The following is a 13,579-nucleotide window of genomic DNA, read 5'->3' as shown; positions in this document are numbered from 1 at the left end:
CGATAACGGCTCTACTATAAATCATGCCGTAGACGCAAGTAGTCTCGCCGGATAAATAATCATGCCAGAATGGTAGAAGTCAGAGTGTAGTCACATAGAAGGTTACCTACCTAAGCAATTACATAGGTTAGCTATCTCTCAGTAGTATTATTAGCTGTTGCGACATCACATTGGTCCAAGCAAGCTATCTTCGTACCCTCTTCGCTATTACAGCCTATATATAATGTTCTTACCAGCTGTCTATTCTATTCGACATCTACCTCTCCATAATCCTCGCCTCCGTCTTCTTCTTCACCATCGCCATTATCATAATACCCATATTCCTCCTCCTCCGCATCATCACCATCATCATCATCATCATCATCATCCCCTTCCAAATCTTCCACATCCCACGAATTCTCCATCGGAGTCGCAGTACCGTTTTCACCAACCATATCGTCTGGCTCCAAATCATCCCCGCCAGGCGTAGACACACCATCCGCTGCAGCAGACCCAGGTTTCTGCTTCTGCGTAGGAGGACGACGCTTATACAACCTCGTATCGACCTCCTCCATGGGCCGCAAGAAGGGTTCCAGCGTCAGGCCCAGCGGCTTATCTGTGATATCCGGGAACGGGCGGATCCGATCTTCTAGGAACGAATTATACAAGAACCCGGGTTTCTGCGGCCTGTCGCCGTCGGATCCCATGCGGCCCCTCTTGATAGCCACCATCTTGACCTTCATGACCATTTTGACTTTACTCCACGTGCCCTTATGATACCACCCCGAATCCTTCAAATCGCAGGTATCCCTCAGGGGTGCGCGATCGATGATCCCACGCACGAACGGGTCTGTGATATCGCACACCTGCCAGAACTTGCCGTCTGTAGAGTAATCCTCGCCGTTCCAGAGGTGACTGTTGCTGTTCTCGCGCGAGCGCCTCTTGGTCTGGCCCTTGCGCACGACTTCCCAGGGGATCTTCTTAGTGCCGACGATGTTGCGCTCAAGCTTAAACGCTAGCGTCTGGTAGATTCGGAAGCTGGGGTCGGGGCGCGGGTCCACGCCGTACTTGATGAAGGCATCGCGCCAGGGCCCGCCGCGGAATTGGTACCCGATGAGCTGGAGGGCGATCCGGAGGACTGAGTCTGAGAAGTCGCCTGTGATGCGGTTGAGGATTGCACGGCGGGTCCAGATAGACCGCTCGTCCATCAGCTTATGGAGTTGGTTCATGAGCCCCTCTGGTACGCGCATGGCTGGCTCTCGCCGGGGTTTCTCGGGCACGGGGTACTGGTTGTTGTTGATGAAGTGGCCGTATGAGTGTTTTTTTCTTCCTTGGATGTTGATGAGTTGTTGCTTCCCCCCTTCGTCCCCTTCGACCTTGGTGTTTGGGTTCTGCTCGTAGTTGTAGTTGAATCCAATAACCCGGTCTGTAAAGTGCGGTGGAGGTATTATCTCCTGACCAGGACCCGTGGCTACGCCAGGCGTAAATTTGATCCTCCGCAGCTTTGAGACTGGATAAAATGTTAGTATAAAAAAAGAGGTAGCTAGTAGAATATGTTAGATGTCTATTTTACCTTTCATTGGAAGCATATGCTCGGCGATATTGGTTAAGAAGGAAGGATTTGTGTTGGCGAACTGGAAATCTGCCAAGCCTCGATATCTGTGAGTAGCGTGAATGTTTCCGACAGCTTCAACTTGATAATCTTCAGGATTATCTTGCATCTTTCGGAGAATAGATTTGGGCAAATCTTGTCTACCCTGGGAGCTGATTCGTTCGGTCCCCGAGATGGGGGATGTGCCATCTGTGAAATCGACATTTCCTGTAAATGGCTCGTTGCTTCCTCGCTTTCGTTTCCTGCCCGTCCTCTTGGGGACAGTGATCTTGAGCAGGATGTTGTTGGTGACGGCATGGTGTGATACGATGGGCTTTGATGTTGGGTTCTCGGGCCGGAACCACAGGGGAACTGAGCTAGGCTCTGCCGTGTCCATGAGAAGCTATCATAGCTGATTAGTTGCTTGCGCTTGCGCTTGCGAGGAATGTCGATTTGCCTACTTTCTGAAAGTCTGGGTCTGGTCCAAAGGTAGCTAGTCCCTTGTCAAGGTTGAGGATAACACACGGGTGTTCTATGGCGACTATTTTCCTCGGAGGAACCTCGAATATAGGGGCACCGGCCGAGTCATCGGCGTCGTCGACCTCATCATCCACATAGTACGATTCATCTTCGGCTTCCATCATGATCGGCATGATATACGGTCGAAAAAGATCTTAAGCCTTATACAGGAATTTACGGAAATCTCTGGGACTGTAAAGGAGAACCATCGATATCAGTTCTCATGCGTAGCATAAATACCGTTGTAGTGGCTTGCTTAATATGCTGTGCGAAATTCTGTGATATCTGATAATTGACTAGGCTACAGCTCTCGAATCTGATGGATGGCGCTTCGGTTTCAAAAACGATGCACTACGTTTCCTCGACACAATAGGTCTTCGTGTCTTCATGTCTTCATGGCTTCATGTCTTCATGTCTATGTTTGAAGTTTTGAGTTTCGTGAACCTTGATAGGTACTTACCATGAAAGGTACCTAGTTAGTTACCTACCTACCTAAATGATGATATCTTATGAAGTTAACCATAATAAGTTTTAATCTCATAAATCGGAGAAGTCAATACAGTGCGAAGCATAGTGTAAAGTGTCACCTGACATCGAAGATTCAGCCTATGAGCAAGACCCAATTAAACATATCTTGTACAGGCAAGGTGCAATGTACATACTGGTATGTACATGTATTCTCTTAAGTGTTACCTACAGTTCCAAGGTCATCATTGAGATCCGCAATAATTTACGGCAGTTGTTATGTACCTGCCGAAGTAAAGCCCGGGCCTCTCATATTTTTTTCTTCGGCATAATTTAAAGTTATTACAATTACACATCGGCAAGCAGTCAATACCCGAGTTTCTACAAAGTCGAGTTCAGCTACCTACATACATAGGTATGCACTACACTACAAGATATACCTGCTTACTCACATATATAAAGATGAGTTTTGTTAAAAGGTGTATGTGAATAAGTAAATTGCTGCGTGATTGGATCAATTCTGCCCCGCCAACTGACTTGTGATTCGACACAACTCTTCACCATAAAGCATTAGGTACATATGTACATATGTAAATCATGCAACAGACCCCACAGACCGCCACATGTATGTAGTATGTAGTAATAGCAGCTGGCAGCTGGCAGTATGTACTTAACTTGGACTTTGCACAAATATATATGAATGCATAATATGCAGGTTCATGAGTACAAGCAAACCTGCATTCCATACATATTTAAACGACTTGGCTTCTTCGGGTACGATATCAATTGACGGTCAGAAAGCCTGATGATAATAACAAAGTTTTCATCATATTAACCACTGTCTGAGGCTATCTGGAAATTTGGAAGATGACATCGAATTGAACATCCATCCTTATGGTTGTAGCCCTTTCTTTAGTGTTAGGTACATAAATATATAAGTCACGTACATTGTAGGTACCTACCTACCTAGCTGGCAAACTCGATATTGTTGCTAGGGTACATGTACATTGTAGAGGTGAGGTACTTTAAATACATGTATGTATTGCACAGCACTACATATGTACCTAGGAAGGCATTGGTTGGCTGTGGATTATGTACCTGTACCCTACTCGCATGCATGCATGTACCTATGTACTTAATGTACATTATCTCCATCTGGACTGGATCCAGTACCTATCGTACATGATTATGTACTCTGAATTGTAGGCCACTTCGCTTTGGCACCTGTGAAAGTGGCCCTATGTATGGAAGATCACCGGAGTCTCTAAAACTAAACCCGCCTACGGTCTACCGCTATGTACCACTCACTGTTGGCTTGTGTGTAGACGCAGAACGCTTCTCCACCTTCCACAACGACAACTCAAACTTCATATCTCTCTGAACTTGTTCAACATTCGACCCCGGGTTCGTTAGTCTCTCTCTCAAGCTAAGAGGCTCAATTTGAGCTATCTTGCATGAGCTATTGCTATTCATTGTTTAACTACAACCCGCTGCTAATTCGCTTACTCGACTTTATGCGACAGCCACTCTCCCGCAGCGCCGTACCGCCTCCTTAAACCTAACTGTTAATTCATGAATCTCTCTGCCTCGTACCAAACAGACGGTGAATCCACAACCTAATTCTACTACCCATTCACCCGGTCACCCGATCATCCACTTCTCAACTTCTACTTTCGACATATTTCTTTTTGTGTGTTTTTTTCTTTTAAAAGCACTCGGGCCTTGCTACGGCAACGCGTCTATTGACGCTATACTCATCAACTCTCAATCTCCTATAACAACATCCTAAAGTGACGAGAGAGTCGAGTGTCCCCACCCCGCCGTAAGTAGGGGCCTCGACTTACAAAGATGAAGGGCTTCAGGCGAGCGGTATGTCTGCCTACTTATTTCATACTTGTTTTCCAAAGCTCTCATTCTCCCCGCCAGTATATACATGTCGCTAACCAATCACTACCGAATAGCTCTCGCGAGGCAAGGACAGCAAGTCCACCAAGAAGAATAAGGATTCCAAAGATGGCACGGCTTCACCTTCGTCTAGTGGTTCTCGAGAGACCCAGTCGCCTGTATTGACACCCTCTTCCTCTACCTCGACGCTGAACGATCTCAGAAACAAGCCCCTCCCTCCCAATAATGCTGGAACACATGGTGGTGATCATGGTAGCTCTGCTTTGCAAGGTCAGGTTGGCCAAGCACCTGGCGTTCTGCCTGACCGGTTTGGCGCTCAGCAGTCGCTAAATGGTGCTGCTACCCCTCGACATGGTGGTACCCTTCCGCCAACCGTGGTCATTAGTCCGAGTGCTCCAGTAGGCCACACCTCCTTTTTTTTTCCTTTCCCATAGTCCTAAGATGATGACTAACTTATCTTTGTCCGTAGCACATTCCACCTCCCGGCGCTGCAGAGACCATGCCGCACGATCTCGCTCCACCCAAAGCCGGCTCAAAATCCCTTGTCTTTGACCGTCTCCACCAGACACCGAAAGATGTCCCCGAAGGTCTCAGGACACCTAGGAGACAGAACTCGTCGCGATTTGACATCTCGACCCATCGAGAACTGGAAAAGCTACCAGGGTTTCATGAAGTACCGCCTAACCGACGACAGGAGCTTTTCATGCAGAAGATTGATCAGTGCAACGTCATTTTTGACTTCAACGATGCTAGTGCCGACATGAAGTCCAAAGAGATCAAACGTCTAGCCCTACATGAGCTACTTGACTACGTAGCCAATAATCGTCAAGTTATCACGGAACCAATGTATCCTCGCGTCGTTGAGATGTTCGCAAAGAATCTATTCCGCCCGATCCCCCCGCCTATGAACCCGCAAGGCGAAGCATTTGATCCCGAGGAAGACGAACCTGTGCTAGAGGTGGCTTGGCCCCATATCCAGGTCGTCTACGAGTTCTTTTTGCGATTTATCGAGAGCCAGGACTTCAACACGAACATCGCTAAAGCATATATCGACCATAGCTTTGTACTTCAGCTCTTGGAGCTTTTTGACTCGGAAGACCCACGCGAACGAGACTTCCTCAAAACAACCTTGCATCGCATCTATGGAAAATTCTTAAACCTTCGTTCTTTCATCCGACGTTCCATCAACAACGTCTTCTTTCAGTTCACCTATGAAACGGAGAGATTCAATGGCGTGGCCGAGCTGCTTGAGATTCTCGGCTCCATTATTAACGGATTCGCCCTGCCTCTCAAAGAGGAGCATAAGCTATTTTTGACCAGGGTGTTACTCCCTCTCCACAAAGTGAAGAGTCTTAGCATGTACCACCCTCAACTCGCGTACTGTATTGTTCAGTTCCTCGAAAAAGACGCCTCGCTTACCGAGGATGTCGTTCTCGGCCTTCTCCGATACTGGCCGAAAGTCAACAGCACCAAGGAGGTTATGTACCTCAATGAGGTTGAAGATATTTTCGAGGTAATGGACCCTGCAGAATTCACAAAGGTCCAGGAGCCGCTGTTCCACCAGCTCGCCAAATCCGTCGCAAGCCCGCATTTCCAAGTTGCAGAGCGAGCCCTATATTTCTGGAACAATGAGTATTTCTGCAACCTCGTGAGCGATAACGTCGATATCATCCTGCCCATCATGTTCGCACCGCTTTACGAAAATTCTAAGGGACACTGGAACAGGTGAGAAACCAAAGACCAAGCTGTTATTTCCCGAAGCTAACAATGAAATAGAACAATCCATGGGATGGTGTATAATGCGATGAAGCTCTTTATGGAGATCAACCCGCAGCTTTTCGACGACTGCTCTCACGAATATACAGAACAGCAAAATAATGCTGCAGCAAGGGAAGCCCTCCGAGAGAGGAAATGGGCTGCTATCACAGAGCAGGCTAACAAGAGGAGAGTCAACGGCGCCTCTGGGAATGGTACCCCGGCTTCAAAGCCACTAAGCATAATGCCGCGAGTTGAAGAAGCCGATTCGGTCACGGAGGATAACCAGAAGAGGTTGGATTCGTTGAAGCTTCAGGATGCTGACAGAACTAACCGCCGCCCCAATACGCACGAGCGGCAGGGTTCGGCTAGCTCTGCGCGGAGTCAGCGGTGATTTTGATTCTCGTTCCTCCTATCCCCTGTGAACCTTCCCACGAAGAGCATTTCAGAAGTGCTCGACTCCTTTTACGATAGAACTTGTAGGCGACGATGACCTGGTTTACACGAACCTCTTAAAAATTCTATTTCGATTTATCCATACACCATCACAGCTCATTGTTTCTAGTAAGCATCGGGCTGTCTCATCCTAACTTGCGCGGTACTTGATGTCGACTCCGACCTTTGTGTGCGGACTTGACTTGCGTTTTTGGTCGCAAACAAGTAATGTTTGATAGCGGCTTGAAGCAGGCCTGTCAGCCTCTAATCCTTCGGCGATACTTTGGATTGGGTCAATCTCCGGGATGTCAAGTGCACGTTAGGTGGTTTTTTCTTTCTTTTTTTTTTTTTTTAAATTTCCCAGTACATACTTGATGGCTTTGTATGTTGTGCGAATTCCCCTATTCCCGTCTTCGATAAATAGAATTCGGTTAAGGGGGTCAACAACCGCGCTTACTATACGTGATGTGAGACGGTGCTCATTCGTACGCTTACGAAGCCTCGATAAAAGTGGTTATCGTCGCGGAAGCGTAAGAATTAGGTATACTTGGAGGAAACGACGCAGGGGAAGAAGGCAAGGCAGTGGAGATGGACTGGACTGGACTATCCATGCATGCTGAGAAAAGTGTATACGGCGGTTCTAAGCGCCAACGCCCTAGGGGATCGAGGAGAGGAAAAAGGGAAGTTTAGTAGGGGTTCTAGGAGGCTTGTTCTGCTGTCTGTGCGTGGCAAGTAGCAGTGCTTCTCGATCAATGTATGGAATTTTTTGTCTCGTGTCAGGATTGACGGGGAAGAGGGAGGGGAGGGGAGTAGTGGCAGATCAGATATATTATGTTGTTTTTTGTTGTTTCGTCTGGCGGCTCCCGTCGCGGCGTCTAGAGGATGGAAATAAGGGCAATGATCATCAGCAACAAACGGCTGGTTTAGCTTTGCGAAACGATAATGTCAATCTTGATAGACCTTGTCTTTTGTGTTAACTATGTATAGGTAATGTGTAGTATGTGTGGTATGTGGTCTGGCGTGGTGGGTTGATGCGCCCGGACGCTGGGTTTCTTCGTACTGAAAAAGTCTTAAAAAGTCGCCACTGTTTAAGTAAAGGGGGTAGTGAGGGGTGTATTGTGTTGCGATGAAATGTTGATCACAGAATCGGTTGGCAAGCTTTAAACATCTTAGTCTTAAAATATTAAGAACTCATCCCGTCGCCTTTGCCTCGTATATGTAGGATAATACTATTATTCATTTGCAGCCAACAGTGCCTCCAATGTCTCACAAGAGTGAGTTACATAGCCGACTTCATCGAATGCGAAGCAGCATCGAATGCGAAGCAGCACTATTCTGCCTCTCACTTTTCATTTCTATTTCTATTCTTTATTTTACTCATTTGTATTATCCTAATATTGCGACTACTACTACTACTACTACAGTAGATAGCTTAGCTTTAGCTTAGGTAGTTGGTACATATACATATACATATATATATACACCATCCATTTCTGCCACTTTTCTTTCCATACCACTACTCCTCAACAAATCCCAACGCCTGGCCCATCTTGACCTTCTGCCCTTTCTCCACGGCCCATGCGAACCCGCCCTTCGCGCCGGGGTTCTCAGCAACAGGGGCCTCGAAGACGAGTACAATGGTGCTGCCGAGCTTGAAGCCGCCCATCTCGTCGCCGCGGCGCAGGGCGTAGCCGCCTAACACGCTGCTTGCCGCTGCATACGAAGCCTCAGCGAAGCCGGCGTACGGCTCGCCTCGCGCGGCGGCCTCTTCGGCTGCGCGGTCGGCTGCTGTGTCGGTTAGGAGCGAGTTGGTTCGGAGCTCGCGATCGAAGTTGACGGTGATAGAGCCGACGTTGGTTGCGCCTACGGGCACGAAGCTAAAGAAGCCCCAGCGCCATCGGCCGAGGAGGACCACCCTCTCGTTTAGTGTGAATAAGCCGGGTAGTGTGCGTTGCAGGTATGGCGACACGGAAAATAGTTCCCCCGCGAAGTGCCGCCGTCGCTCTACTACCCAGTTCGCTGGCGAGTGGAATCGATGGTAGTCGCCTGGTGCTAGGTATACGACTGCATAGTAGAGGGCTGTCCGGTTGTCCGGCGATAGGAGTGCGTACCAGGGTTTTTCCCCGAGCGCTAGATCCGCTCGTACCTCGGACACGGCACCGGGACTGGACGGGGTAGCGGCTTGGTCCTCTAACTTCTTGCTGGAGCTTTCGTGGGTTTTGTCCGGTCCGGAGAGGAGGTTGGGTAGAGTATAAGCAATACCGTTCACCCGTGCGAATTCTTCATCTGACGAGACGAGCTCTTCGTCCCCGCGCGTTGGCGTTGGCGTTGGCGATTGGTCGGGGATCTCTTTTCCTTCACCAGACAGGCTAGGCGTAGGTGTGTTCTTACCTAGTAGCGCGTCGACGGTATATGTCATGCCTTTGACCTGCTCGATATCGTTGCCCTCGATCTTTCCGAACTGTAGCACACGCCCATCGGCAGGCGATAACAACGCATTCGGATTCGGGTTCAATGGCCGGACACCGGGCTTCAGCGTTCGATAGAAGAAGGCCGAGAGGTTAGGGTATATACGAAGGTCTGGCTCGGATACTTCGTCCAAGTTGACGCCGAATATGAATGCGTATAATTTGAAGCCGGGGATTCGCAGGTAGTAGGGGATGGTGAGTTCGTTGAATTTGCCCCATAACCTTGACAATGCCTTCAGAGGCAGAGTTGACATTACCTTCACTTGCCTAAGGAGAGCGGGTCAGCCACGAGGTTGACGAAAATAGGTCTTGTATATATCGAGCGCATACCATGGGCCATCTGGTCGTACTCGCGCTCGTTTCCTAGGGCGAACACCAGGTTCATCGCTATCTGAAGCCTCTTTTTCGAGCCTTTCCTTCTCACGAGCTTGCGTTTTGTAGAACTGCACCAGCCCAAGAAAGCCAATTCCTAAGCTGACAGGTATAGGATACCATTTAACTTTCGTCTCTTTCAGCGCGCTTCGCAGTCTTGACCCGAAGCGCTGGCTATTTTGGTATTTCTGCGACGCATGATGAAAATACACCCTAGGCGAGGCTACGAGATGTTTCGTCGACCGTCCTGTCGCGGCAGTATACGTTTTTCGAAGCATGCATGGCGATATCGGGCGACTCAACGCGGGCGTATGCCCTCGGATAGACACTGAGCATAGACTTGCCATTGACATGTCTTATGTCTCTAAGATCTTTGTAATCGTCTCATTAATCTTTCTGGAGGAGGGAAAAGAAAGACACGCTAATAAATGGCTAGCTCTAAGTCGGTACGTATATTGGGAAACGAAAGTTACTATATAGAGACGATGACATTCGTTTAATGAATGGTAGGCAATTGTCACAATGAGGAATGAGGAAGAATTGAATTGAATCAATCAAGACCCCGTACAAACACTAGGGTTCACTCCTATAGTTCTATTAGAACTGAAGTTGTAGTGTAATAATTGGAAATGTTGGAAATGTTGGAGACTTGAAGTTCGTTACTGGCCAAATGCAACACCGGCTGCAGACTGGGAAGACCCTCAATGACGCAGGGCGGGTGGAGCTGAAGAGCTATCCCCTTTCAGCTTGGCTACCTAGGTACATACAAGGCGACGGCAGCTGGCAGAGTTCAATCTGTCGTTACCTTTCGCTGCTTCGTAGCTGCTTGTATTTCGTAAGGTTTAGTGTTGGAGTACCTACCTAGGTTAGGTATTACCCGATATATGTATTGGGGTGTGTACACTAGGTACTTTGTAGGCACGGTCCCTTTTAGCCTACTTAGGGTACATTAGGTACTTAAGGTTAGGTACCTTATATACGCGGGAATGCTGTGGTCGCACAGTTAGGTAAGCAAATGACATGAACAGCTTGCATTGATAGTCCCTCGTCTCATAGTCCGCTGCCTCTTGCCGACGACGACAAGCCCAACAGCACTTTCCCTACTTCATTGTTCAAATTTGACCTCTATTCTCCTCTTTCCCTATTTATCAAGTCTAAACTTAGTGCTACTCCATTAATTTAATTAATTCTTTCCCGTTCTTTTTTTCTCTTCTAAACATACATCATAGTGTCCGTCTTGCAAACATTACATACCACAGTACCACAATACCACAATACAACAAGCTACGTGTCTGTTGCGGGAAATCCGTAACGGTTTTTATTTTTTGTCTGCCTGATATGTTTTCACCCACTATCCTTTAAACCACGATGGCGTCCGACTTAGCACCCCCAGCAAACTCTCCAGCTGATTCCAACTCGGAGACCTTTACCCTGCAAATCCTATCGCCTTCTGTAGGCATACCGCAACCACTAGCGCTCCAGAAGCTTCCCATAGGTACCACTGTTAAACAGCTAAAGGAGCGCATCCGAGATGTTGTTAGCACTAAACCTGCCGACCAGGCGCAGCGTCTCATTCACAGAGGCCGTTTGTTGGCCCGTGATAACGAGACAATGACTGACATCTTCGGTCAGGAAGCGGTATGTGTCTAACTGTTAAATTCCGAGAGAGGGAAATTCGGCTGACGAATATTTCGATATAGCTGCGCTCTACGGATCACCAGACGTTACATCTAGTGTTACGAGATCTTTCTGATGGCCGACCAACGTCTACGCCAACTCCTCCAAACCAAAGCACTACTTCGGGTCAACCTTCGACTGGGGTCAACCCTCTTTCCCAGCACCAGCTGCATCCCAACACTAATCCTTTCCAACCCGACCCTCAGGCGCGCACTGGAATCCCTCATTACCAAGGCCTAAGCTTTGGTTCTCAAAGGCCTGTTCCTGGGATGCCGGCTGTAGGCCAGCCAATGGTCCTTCCGCCTGGCCTTTCTCCGCAGCAGTATAACCAGTGGGTAAGAGCCCTGAATGCTCATGTGGGAGCTCGCGACCATAACCAACGAACGGCTACGCCAGGGGCGCAGGATATACCTACTACTAGCGCAAGGGGAACACCGGGAGTGAATACACCTGGAAGGATAGCTTCGCCGTTCCAGGCAGAGATGACGCGTACCACAATCAGTGAGAGAACCGATTCTAATGGATTACACTGGCGGATAACTTACAACGAAACATTTGCGAATCCATTACAGCGACCAGGAAATGCTTGGGCTTCTCAAGCACGCTCTACTCCGAATGGGAGCCAACTTTACGACAATGAAGCACAGGATGCTCTACGAGCTGCGGATACTAACGCGGCAACTCGGGTCATGGCTGATGCTATGCGTAGGAATGCTAGCAGCTCTTCCCTAGCAGGCCTTGCAACCGGCCAAGCTCAGTATCCTATTCCGCCTGGGGTTACTACGCCGTTGATTCCATCTCGAGCAGGCAGCGCTACTGCTACACCAGATCCGTTTAGAGCAGCCGGTCAATCCAGAAGCCTGCCTGTACACCAAAATCATACGCATTCGTCTCAAAACACACCAGAGGTCTATATCTTATCTTCCCCTAGTGGACCTCGTGCCTTGTTGCTCAATGGCGGCTTAGAGACATACTTCAGCCCTCCAATTCGACCCGTAAACCCACCTATGAGTGTACCATTTGCGCAGAGACAACATCCACTTATATTTGCCAATGCCTTCCATCCGCAATATACGGCGCAGGTACCAGCGCCAACCCAACCGCAAATGCCTCCAGCCGGACGAAGTCTCATAGGTGACCACCGAGGACATAATGCTACTCAGCCACAGCAACACCAGGCTCAACAACAGCATGGTTTACCTCAGCCCCTTCAGATGCCACATATAGGACATGCTGTAGCTCGTGCAGACAACCCACAAATTCAGGCTATCAGAATAGCTCATTTATGGCCGCATATCTGGTTGGTCGCTCGTATCGGCTTCTTCATCTGGCTATTCTCATCGCCAAGATCTAGCTGGTCTCGTTTCTTTTTCATGATTGGCGCCGCAGTCATCATGCTTCTCGCCCGCACTGGCCTTTTGAATCAACTGTGGGTCCCTTTCCGCCAACGCTTGGAGAACTTGATACCTCCAGCCGACGGCCACGAGGACGCAGCAGTACAAGTAGACGCACGAGATAGGGGCATCCAGGGCAGAAATGGTGCGGCGGATGGTGGACAACAGCAAAGGGAACTACACCCGGCTGATACGGCAGCCAGGCTGGTGCAACAGCGACGTCATGAGAATGCCAACTGGTTGATGGACCAAGTTAGGAGGTTAGAACGTGCTGGTATCCTGTTTCTTGCTAGTATCGCTCCAGGAGTTGCCGAGCGGCATATTGCGCAAGTTGAATCCGAGGCGCGGGCCGAACGTAGACGACGGGAGGAGGCCGAAGCTGCCGCCGCAGCTGCGGCTCAGCAATCTGAGAGACTAGATGATACAGAACAGGGCGGAGATAGTGATACCGCCACTGCCACTGCCACCGCTAGTGAGGGGTCGGGGGGTCAGGATCGATCACCGGAAGGCGAGAGGGGTAACGAGAGACCGCCTGATGCAGAAGAGCCACTCATTGACATATAAACCCATTGGAGGGCACCAGTAATACGAGACTTCATCAAGAGGCAAGACATGACAAGAGCTACAGAAGTTTGCGAATATTTCACAAGACGCAATCTATGTGTCTTGCGATAAAATAAAAAGAAGTTGGTCAAAAATGGCATTGGAGGGGGGGACCTCAGCTGAAAGCCGAGGTTGTTTTGTAAAATCTTCGAATAGCGGTTTTTGTGTACAGCGTGTGTGTGCGTGTGTGTGTGTGTGTGTGCCTATGTATGTTTCTGGAGTTGGCGCTTTGCGTGTGTAAGCGAGGGAAACGTGTATCAATGAATAACAGCTTGATGAGGGTCGAGGGCTGGCTGGCTGGATGGCTAACCTAGGTGGTTGTGCAATAAGAGACAGGCAAACAGACAGAAAGGCAGGATATGACGTGAGCGATCATGTCGAATAAGACTTTTTCTCCAGGACGGTTACTTCTCGCG

At 48.9% G+C, this 13,579-nt stretch overlaps 4 protein-coding genes across 4 annotated transcripts; 2 read left to right on the top strand and 2 right to left on the bottom strand.

The window, feature by feature from the left end:
• Nucleotides 1–78: 78 nt before the first annotated feature.
• F4813DRAFT_368800 (uncharacterized protein) lies at nucleotides 79–2,587 on the bottom strand. The gene is made up of 3 exons (XM_049244353.1): nucleotides 2,032–2,587; nucleotides 1,553–1,973; nucleotides 79–1,489 (listed from the first exon to the last, which is right to left on the bottom strand). Exons 1-3 carry the CDS (start codon nucleotides 2,221–2,223, stop codon nucleotides 246–248), a joined length of 1,857 nt encoding a protein of 618 aa, XP_049096852.1. The 5' UTR covers nucleotides 2,224–2,587; the 3' UTR covers nucleotides 79–245.
• Nucleotides 2,588–4,215: 1,628 nt separating this feature from the next.
• F4813DRAFT_191321 (protein phosphatase 2A regulatory B subunit) lies at nucleotides 4,216–6,816 on the top strand. Its single transcript, XM_049239425.1, has 4 exons — nucleotides 4,216–4,423; nucleotides 4,516–4,857; nucleotides 4,929–6,184; nucleotides 6,236–6,816. The coding sequence occupies exons 1-4, from the start codon at nucleotides 4,403–4,405 to the stop codon at nucleotides 6,606–6,608; spliced, it is 1,992 nt and encodes a 663-aa protein (XP_049096851.1). The 5' UTR covers nucleotides 4,216–4,402; the 3' UTR covers nucleotides 6,609–6,816.
• Nucleotides 6,817–8,130: 1,314 nt separating this feature from the next.
• Nucleotides 8,131–10,136, bottom strand: F4813DRAFT_191315 (phosphatidylserine decarboxylase). Its single transcript, XM_049239424.1, has 2 exons — nucleotides 9,448–10,136; nucleotides 8,131–9,384 (listed from the first exon to the last, which is right to left on the bottom strand). Exons 1-2 carry the CDS (start codon nucleotides 9,840–9,842, stop codon nucleotides 8,166–8,168), a joined length of 1,614 nt encoding a protein of 537 aa, XP_049096850.1. The 5' UTR covers nucleotides 9,843–10,136; the 3' UTR covers nucleotides 8,131–8,165.
• Nucleotides 10,137–10,529: 393 nt separating this feature from the next.
• Nucleotides 10,530–13,571, top strand: F4813DRAFT_368796 (uncharacterized protein). Its single transcript, XM_049244352.1, has 2 exons — nucleotides 10,530–11,127; nucleotides 11,190–13,571. The coding sequence occupies exons 1-2, from the start codon at nucleotides 10,858–10,860 to the stop codon at nucleotides 13,122–13,124; spliced, it is 2,205 nt and encodes a 734-aa protein (XP_049096849.1). The 5' UTR covers nucleotides 10,530–10,857; the 3' UTR covers nucleotides 13,125–13,571.
• Nucleotides 13,572–13,579: the final 8 nt, after the last annotated feature.

Source organism: Daldinia decipiens (assembly GCF_022478715.1).
Source record: "Daldinia decipiens strain CBS 113046 unplaced genomic scaffold F4813scaffold_33, whole genome shotgun sequence".
Taxonomy (NCBI): Eukaryota; Fungi; Ascomycota; class Sordariomycetes; order Xylariales; family Hypoxylaceae; genus Daldinia; species Daldinia decipiens.
This window is presented reverse-complemented; position numbering and strand designations above follow the sequence as displayed.